General features: G+C 39.1%; 1 protein-coding gene across 1 annotated transcript; it reads left to right on the top strand.

Moving 5' to 3' along the window:
• Positions 1-1,295: 1,295 nt before the first annotated feature.
• On the top strand, positions 1,296-2,723 carry LOC309862962 (heterogeneous nuclear ribonucleoproteins C1/C2-like). The gene is made up of 3 exons (XM_082727427.1): positions 1,296-1,429; positions 1,476-1,829; positions 1,870-2,723. The coding sequence occupies exons 2-3, from the start codon at positions 1,513-1,515 to the stop codon at positions 2,432-2,434; spliced, it is 882 nt and encodes a 293-aa protein (XP_082583553.1). The 5' UTR covers positions 1,296-1,429; positions 1,476-1,512; the 3' UTR covers positions 2,435-2,723.
• The last annotated feature ends 6,945 nt before the right edge of the window (positions 2,724-9,668 follow it).

Below are 9,668 nucleotides of genomic sequence, written 5' to 3'. Positions count from 1 at the left end.
ATTCTCTTCTTGGACTCCAATTACATGCATGTTAGATTTCTTTTCTGGGGGAGGGAAGAAGGAGGGTTTTTTAAAATATTTTATTTATTTGACAGAGAGAGAGTACAAGTAGGCATAGAGGCAGTCAGAAGGAGAAGTAGTCTCCGCACTGAGCAGGGATCCCAATGTGGGGCTCTATCCCAGGACCCCGAGATCATGACCCAAGTGGAAGTTACCTGCTCAACTGGCTGAGCCACCCAGGCACTCTGCATGTTAGATTTCTCAATATTGTTCCATAGCTCATTGTAACTCTATTTGGTATTTTTTCCACATTTTCTTCTCTCCATTTTTCAACTTGAATATTTTATATTTCCAAGTTCTCAAGGTCACTAATTTTTCATATGCAGCATAGCACCTAAGATCCTATTAAACCTATCCTGCAGATTTTTTATTTCAAATCTACAGTTGGCCATTGAACAATGCAGGGGTTGAGGAGTAACAATCTCCTACACATTTGAAAATCTATATGTAACTTTTAACTTCCAAAAAACTTAACTGTAATAGCCCACTGTTAACCAGAAGCCTTACCAATAACATAGTCTAATAACACGTTTTGTATCTCATATGTATTGAATACTGTATTCTTACAATAAAGTGGCTAAAGAAAAGAAAATGTTATTAAGAAAATCATGAGGTGGGGTGCCTGGGTGGTTCAGTGGGTTAAGCCGCTGCCTTCGGCTCAGGTCATGATCTCAGGGTCCTGGGATCGAGCTCACATTGGGCTCTCTGCTCAGCAGGGACCCCACTTCCCCCTCTCTCTCTGCCTGCCTCTCTGTCTACTAGTGATCTCTCTCTCTGTCAAATAAATAAATAAAATCTTAAAAAAAAAAAGAAAGAAAGAAAATCAAACAGAAGAGAAAGCACATTTTCACTCTATTGAATTTATTGAAAAAAAATCCACATAGACACAGAACCACACAGTTCAAAACCTTGTTTTTCAAGGGCTGACATATTTTTAATGTACAAAATTTCCATTTTGTTTTGTTATATCTTCCATTTCTGACCTCACTGTGTTCATGTTTTTTATTATATTCTTTTTTTTTTAAGAAGTTTATTTATTTATTCAAGAGACAGAGTGTGAGAGTGGAGAGTTCAGAGGGAGAGCAGACTCTGCCAAGCAGGGAGCCCGATGTGGGACTTGATCCTAAGACTCCAGGATCATGACCTGAGCTGAAGGCATTCGCTTAACCAACTGAGCCACCCAGGCGTCCTGATGTCTTTTATTATATTCTTAAAAAATATTTATTCTAAGACGCGGGGACCATTTTGTGAAGAGACGAAGACTAAGCGGTGCGGCTGAGTTGTCGACCTCGAGCAGCAGTTGGCTTCTCCACGCAGAACCCGGGAGTAGGAGATTCAGAATCGAATCTCTTCTCCCTTCCCCCTCCTGGTTACAAATCACTTGAAATATATAAGTTAGTGGAACTTTGCTTGAGTTTTTCAGCTTTGTGAAGAACCTTAACATCAAAGAAAATGGCCAGCAATGTCACCAATAAGACAGATCCTCGCTCCATGAACTCCCGTGTATTCATTGGGAATCTCAATACTCTCGTGGTCAAGAAATCTGATGTGGAGGCGATCTTTTCAAAATACGGCAAAATTGTGGGTTGCTCTGTTCATAAGGGCTTTGCCTTTGTTCAGTACGTGAATGAGAGAAATGCCCGGGCTGCTGTGGCAGGAGAGGATGGCAGAATGATTGCTGGCCAGGTTTTAGATATTAATCTGGCTGCAGAGCCAAAAGTGAACCGAGGAAAAGCAGGTGTGAAACGATCTGCAGCGGAGATGTACGGGTCAGTACCAGAACACCCTTCTCCTGTCCCCTCTACTCAGCTCCTCTTTTGACTTGGACTATGACTTTCAACGAGATTATTATGACAGGATGTATAGTTACCCAGCACGTGTTCCTCCTCCTCCTCCTATTGCTCGGGCTGTAGTTCCTTCAAAACGCCAGCGTGTATCAGGAAAAACCTCACGAAGAGGCAAAAGTGGCTTCAATTCTAAGAGTGGACAGCGAGGATCTTCTTCCAAGTCTGGAAAGTTGAAAGGTGATGACCTTCAGACCATTAAGAAGGAGTTGACCCAGATAAAACAAAAAGTGGATTCTCTACTGGAAAGCCTGGAAAAATTTGAGAAAGAACAGAGCAAACAAGGAGAGATGAAGAATGATAAGTCAGAAGAGGAGCAGAGCAGCAGCTCCCTGAAGAAAGATGAGACTAATGTGAAGATGGAGTCTGAGGGGGGTGCAGATGACTCTGCTGAGGAGGGGGACCTACTGGATGATGATGATAATGAAGATCGGGGGGATGACCAGCTGGAGTTGATCAAGGATGATGAAAAAGAGGCTGAGGAAGGAGAGGATGACAGAGACAGCGCCAATGGCGAGGATGACTCTTAAGCACATAGTGGGGTTTAGAAATCTTGTCCCATTATTTCTTTACCTAGGCGCTTGTCTAAGATCAAAATTTTTACCAGATCCTCTCCCTTAGTATCTTCTTCAGCACATGCTCACTGTTCTCCCCATCCTTGTCCTTCCCATGTTCATTAATTCATATTGCCCTGCGCCTAGTCCCATTTTCACTTCCTTTGATGCTCCTAGTAGTTATGTTAAGTTTTACCCTGTAATTTTTGCTTTTAATTTTGATACCTCTTTATGACTTAACAATAAAAAGGATGTGTGGTTTTTATCAACTGTCTCCAAAATAATCTCTTGGTATGCAGGGAGTACAGTTCTTTCCATTCATACATGAGCTCAGTAGTTGCTTCCCTAACTGCAAAGGCAATCGCATTAGTTGAGTAGCACCTGAGAGAAGCTTTGAGTTAGAGGTATGTGTGTTATACCCCACATAAGAGTGCTATGTGGGGCTGTTCAACACAAATATAACAATGTATTTTTGTGAATGAGAGTTGGCATGTCATATGCATCTTCTAGAAAAATAATTAGTGTAATAGTCTAAAGATTTGTTTTCTAAAGTTGATACTGTGGGTTATTTTTGTGAACAGCCTGATGTTTGGGACCCTTTTTTCTCAAAATAAACAAGTCCTTATTAAACCAGGAGTTTGGAGAAAAAAAAAATATTTATTCTATGTTAAGGTCCTTGTCTACTAGTTCTATTATCTCTATCATTTCTGGCTCTGCTTCTGTTGATTGATCCTCTAGTCATGGTTATGGTCACACATGTTTTTTCACATATCTACTAATTTTGATGCTGAACATTGTGAATATTATACTGTTAAGTGGTGGGTGATTTTGGTCTTGAAACTTGTCTTAATAATCAGAAATGATAGCTGACTCCTCTTAAGATTTTTGTTTCAATTTTGTTAAGGCAGGTTTAGGAACTTTACTCTCAGACTAATTTAGCTTTGTTATTGAGGCATGACCCCTCTGAGGTTTCTACTAATTGCCCCAAGTATTCAATAAGATCTCTTTAATCTGGCTAGGTGGAATTTGGTCATTTCTCTGCCTTGTGTCAGCTATTGAAGTTTCTAATTTTATAGCCTTCTTATGACACATGTTCTTTTTCTTGCTTCATAAACAAATGCACTGATAGGTGTTCATTCAAAGACTTTAGGGACCTCCTATGCAGGTTCATGAAGCTCTGTTGCTCTCCATAGCTTTTTTTTCTCTGTTTTCAAATCCAAGCTGCTTCAGCCCCCCAGTCTCTATCTCCTCAAATCAGTAAGTTATCATGTGCTGGGCTTGAGTCCCTTCTCCCTATGACACTGTTTGAAAACTGTCTCTAGAGACAGAGAATTCATTGGGCTTATATTTTTCTAAGGGATCACCATCCTGGATTGCCTGCTGTCTCAGTTTTATAATTTTTTTAATTGTTCGTGGTGGTAGGGCAAGTTCCATACCATGGGAAGTCCTGTCATGACCAGAGCACATGTATAAAAGTTTTTGCTCTATTTAATCTGAATAACTAGGTCCTTTCATTGACTGGTATATCTTTTCCAAAATGTTTAATATTCTTAATATTTAATATTTAATATTCTTATACATCTTTAGATAAATATGTGCATAAAGGAAAGAAGCATTAAAAAACAAAGATCTGTATAAGCTCATGGACTTAATATGGTTTTCCTATCACAGTCATGAATGCAAAAAGCAGGTCATGGCAATTTTCGTAACAGTATCCTCTCTTGACTGCAAAGGAAAGTTCTTGGCTCTCCTTACCTGGAGATTCAAAAACTCTGAACTCTCATCACCTTTCTTGGTTACCGGTTAGCTTTCTGGGTCCATTTTATTGACAACAGAGACTGAAGGAACTAAAATTGATGTTTAAAGGTGTATACACATAAAGAGATGAAAATTTCAGAATTACTTAATATGGATTTAAGCCTTTTATTATTTGCTTCCACCTGGGTCAAACAGGTAACCTAGAAGGTTGAAGGGACAAACTGAGGCAAACTGTGTAACACATGGCCCATCTGAAGAGTTCTGACAGACTACTGACATGTGGGATGCAAAGCAAATGTTTTCAGCTCTTCTAATTGTTCAAGAGAAGATAAAAATCTCAGAAATGTAAATATTTTGTATGAAATCCTCCAACATATGAATTTCAGAAATTAATTCAAAATTTTAAAATATTCTAAACCTACTGGCCACTACTACACTCTACTGCTCCTTTTCCACTCCTAAATCAAACATCCCAGACAACATCAACAGTTAGGAGCAAAATCAATGCATTATAAAGAAGGTTCAATAGAGGCTGAGACCACCATGTAAATGATCCCAAGATATCTAAAATAAGAAGCTAATACATTTTGTGGGGAAGGAATGTTCATCAGAGTTATCTTGACATTAAGTGCCTGGAAATCTTTTCAAATATTACCATGAAAATTGTTATTAAAACTGAGTCACTCTGAGATTAATGGGGAAGGATAAAAAAACTTAGAAGATGGGGTGCCTGGGTGGCTCAGTGGGTTAAAGCCTCTGTCTTCAGCTCAGTCATGATCCCAGGGTCCTGGGATTGAGCCCCATATCAGGCTCTCTGCTCAGCAAGAAGCCTGCTTCTCCCTTTCTCTCTCTCTGCCTGCCTCTTGTGATCTCAGTCTGTCAAATAAATAAATAAAATCTTAAAAAAAAAAAAAACTTACAAAAGAGAAAAGGAAAAATTGGGTGGAGGTTAAGTGAATATGTCTTTAGTGGAATAGTTCAAAAAATGTTAATAGAGGTAAGCTCCTACAAGATGAAATATCCAAGTTGTTGAGGCACTATGCATTATAAAATAGTAAAATAAATAACTATAGAAAGTCTAGAAACTTTTAAAGAGATATCATCAGTGCATGAATCAAAAGTGTGAGAGTGGAAGATAAACTTCTCCGTGGTGAGACATTTGCTATCATCACTTCACATGATTAGGTGTAGAAACTAAAATAAGCAACAGGCTGCTTGTTTTCATTAAATACTCTATTTGCAGTTAGAGTAAACCTGATCTAGAAGAGTAGCAGCAGTTTTATGCATGGAAGACAAGCTTTCAATGACCAGGTAACCAGAGGACATAATCACATTTTTTGTCTCCTTTAAATAGAAAAGTGATTATTTACCAAAATGTTAATATAACAATACTGAAGAATATTTTGAAAGCTACATATAATACCCAAAATTTGGATAGATTAAATATATAAATACAATTTAGCACTTACACATTAATTCTTAACTATGGTCAACTACCTGGTTTTATGCATGAATTGAGGAGACCATTCCTTTCTAATTTCAGGTCATTATCTGGGAATCAGGGCCTTTTCAGGGCCAAGTCCGTAGGCTCTAAAACTTCAATCTACTATGATAACAAATGTTTGTGACTTTTTCTTTGACACTCATTGGTTTTTCCTTTCCAAAAGAAAAAAAAAGTTATTTACACTTGAATTTTTTAAAGATTTATTTATTTGAGAGAAAAGAGTGAGTGTGTGAGTGGGAGGAAGAGAAGGGGGCAAAGGGAGAGGGAGACAGAGAATCTCAGGTAGACTTCCCAATGGCTTAGAGCCCAGTGTGGGGCTCAATCTTATAATCCTGAGATCATGACCTGGGTGGAAATCAAGAGTCAGACACTTAAGTGAGCCACCCAGGCTCCTCATACACTTGACTTTTAAAGATAGTTAAAATGGGGCGCCTGGGTGGCTCAGTGGGTTAAGCCGCTGCCTTCGGCTCAGGTCATGATCTCAGGGTCCTGGGATCGAGTCCCGCATCGGGCTCTCTGCTGAGTGGAGAGCCTGCTTTCCTCTCTCTGCCTGTCTCTCTGCCTGTCTCTCTGTTTACTTGTGCTCTCTCTCTGTCAAATAAATAAATAAAATATTAAAAAAAAAAAAAGATAGTTAAAATGGTGGTCCTTTGACTCTTAGTTCTCCTACTTTATAAGGAAAAGAGACAAAAATTTTAAAAAATCAAAGCAGTATAATGTAAGTTCCTATTTTTAACCCAATTGCCTCTTCTTTCATTTAGTGGATTTAAGTTTCCTTACCCAATTTTCACTGCTCAAGAAACTGGCCCACCTATGCCCTGTCACTTGCCTTTTCTAAGCCTGTTTCATCTATTAAAGGAGGAATTTGAATTGAATTATCTCTGAGATTCTATCATTTAGTCAAATTCTATAAAATTGCAACCTAAGGCAAAATTTGATTTGGCTTTCCAAAGATATCAGTTTACACTGGAAATTGTTCGCTAAAAGGGCTGTGCCTCTTCTAGAGAAAAAGCACTTTCGGGGCACCTGGGTGGCTCAGTGGGTTAAGGCCTTTGCCTTTGGCTCAGGTCATGATCCCAGGTTCCTGGGATGCAGCCCCACATCAGGCTCTCTGCTTGGCGGGGAGCCTGCTTCCTCCTCTCTCTCTGCCTGCCTCTCTGCCTGCTTGTGATCTCTGTCAGATGAATAAATAAAATCTTAAAAAAAAAAAAGAAAAAAGAAAAAAGCACTTTCAAATAGCATTTATATAAATTTAATGTAGTTTTTAAACAGACATAAAATAATAGGATCACAATACAATGTTAAAAAAATTTCCAGGCACCTGGGTGGCTCAGTTGGTTAAGCAACTGCCTTCGGCTCAGATCATGATCCCAGAGTCCCGGAATCGAGTCTCACATCGGGTTCCCAGCTCCAAGGGGAGTCTGCTTCTCCCTCTAACCTTTTCCCCTCCCATGCTCTCTCACTGTCTCTCTCTCAAATAAATAAATAAAATCTTAAAAAAAGAAAGAAAGAAAGAAAATTTCAAAATATATATAAAAGATACGGGGCAAAGTGGACTATCCAGTTCATGGACGTTCAAGTCACTGTGAGCCTTTCCAGGACTCTGCTGCAGTCAAGAGTACAAAAATATTAAACATCAACCCAAGAGTCAGGGTAAATAAAATTAAGAAGCAGTAGCTTACTTGCATACAAAATTAGAAGCTATGTGCAAAATTCTGGTCCCCATAGCACAGAAAAGCAAGCCTTGGGGCAAGACTATTTCAATAATAATGAATGGGATGACTCAGGCCATACTTTCTGTGGTTAAACTTTTTTAAAGTAAGACTGTTTAGTTTTAGTGACAAAGGGTGAAGGGGATACAATCAAAGTTATTATCGTTTTAAATGAAATGGACAGCTTAACATGAACTCATTAATCAAACCCTAGAACACCAGGGTACCAACCGAAATTGGAAAGAGGTTTTTATAGAGCACAGAAAGGAAGATAGCCAACATGGAAGTTCTTATTTTCAAGAAATGAGACAGGCTGGGGGAAATGCGTGTGTGCGTGTATGTGTCATTTCAGTGCAATTTGAAATAAGTTAAGATTTAATTTAGTGAAGATGTACGTGTTATTGTGTCCAGAACAATACTAGGTATGACAGAAATGTTTAAAACATGGACCTTCTCTTCGAGATTTATAATGTGTCTGAAAGAAGTGTACAATCATGGATTAATAATTCAGAGTAGGCAGCTAAGAGAACAGAGTTACGCTGGGGTATAAATCTAACCTCCTAAACTTTTTTGATGGCACAGTTAGAGACGAAAATCTGAGAAGCAGATAATGCTTGACCCTATCATATTGTTCCTTATGTCACACATTCTTAATGAAAACTATAAAAAACACAATCTGTAATTTTCGGTTCACCTATGCCTCTGCATTTCATGAGTTGAAAAAATAACCCACAAGAAAATAGGAAAGATTAGCCAAAACACAAAAAGTTATAAAAACTGAGGATATAAATAGGCCCTAAAGTGATACGCAGCAGAGCGAAAGTGTCAGTTTTCCTGACTGGGCCAGAAGGGAACATGGCCCTGTTTGGACATTTTTGGCCCCGTTGGCCTGGAGGGTATGGCCAGGCTGGCCAGGGTAATGTTGGCTTGGGAAGGCAGTTAGCTTAGTGATGAAGAATATGGATCATGGAGTCAGCCCCCCAGGGTTCGGATCTTAGCTTCAGCGTGGAAAAGTTGTTAAACCTTCATGATTCCCAATTTCCTCATCTGTAAAATGAGGGTCTATATTGGGTCAATCTTACGGAGTGGCTGTGAAGATGAAATCAGGTAACCCATGTAAAGAACTCAACACCATATGGGCATGTGGCAAACACCCCTTAAAACAGTAGCTGTTGCAAATGGCAAGATTTCATTTCTTTTGATGGCTGCATAGTATTCCATTGTGTATATATACCACATCTTCGTGATCCATTCATCTGTTGATGGACATCTAGGTGATGCAACATGGAGGCTTAAGTGGGTAGGAGAAGAATAAAAGAAACAAGATGGGATTGGGAGGGAGACAAACCATAAGTGACTCTTAATCTCACAAAACAAACTGAGGGTTGCTGGGGGGAGGGGGTTTGGGAGAAGAGGGTGGGATTATGGACATTGGGTAGGGTATGTGCTTTGGTGAGTGCTGTGAAGTGTGTAAACCTGGTGATTCACAGACCTGTACCACTGGGGATAAAAATATATGTTTATAAAAAATAAAAAATTTAAAAAAAAAAAAAAAACAAAACAGTAGCTGTTACTAACAACAGATCTATGTACTTTAAAGAGCAAAGAGTCCCAGCTGTTGCATTAACAGCTAGTTGAGTTTGTGGAGTCCTTTCATCTCTAAGACAAGAGCATGGCTTCACATACTTGTAAAAAGACAATAATAATAATATTTGCCTCAACCAGTGAAAATTTCAGTAGGAAGCAGAATAATATGTACGAAAAAATGCCTTATAATATAGAAAGTGGCAAACACATGTGGGTTCTTGCTAGAATGATTCCTTCAACCCTTCTAAAGAGGTCTGCTGTCTATATTTTGTCTGCTTTTGTTCACAGATGTATCCCAGCACTTAGGACAGTGATGGGCACATAGCAGTGGTCATTAAAAATGATTGAATGAGGGTACCTGGGTGGCTCAGTTGTTTAGGCAACTGCCTTCATCTCAGGTCATAATCCTGGAGTCCTGGGATCAGAGTCCCACATCGGGCTCCCTGCTCGGCAGGGAGTCTGCTTCTCCCGCTGACCTCTCCTCTCATGCTCTCTCTCTCTCTCTCAAATAAATAAATAAAATCTTTTTAAAAAATGATTGAATGAATAAATGAAGATCAAGTTTCTATAACCCTGAAGGTCATTTTGTTTGGTCTTTTATGTCTCTGAAATCAATACAAATGAGGATCTGAAGCCCTGAGGGCAGTCA

Source organism: Mustela nivalis (assembly GCF_964662115.1).
Source record: "Mustela nivalis genome assembly, chromosome: 4".
In the NCBI taxonomy this organism is placed as follows: Eukaryota; Metazoa; Chordata; class Mammalia; order Carnivora; family Mustelidae; genus Mustela; species Mustela nivalis.
The sequence above is the reverse complement of the archived record's forward strand: the minus strand, read 5'-3'. Positions and strand labels throughout refer to the sequence as shown.

Excerpts from the sequence above, each read along its gene's own strand:
- LOC309862962 (XM_082727427.1), top strand. The coding sequence starts at position 1,513 with ATGGCCAGCAATGTCACCAATAAGACAGATCCTCGCTCCATGAACTCC. Across the intron at positions 1,830-1,869 it reads TCTGCAGCGGAGATGTACGG|CTCCTCTTTTGACTTGGACT; the intron begins GTCAGTACCAGA and ends CCCTCTACTCAG.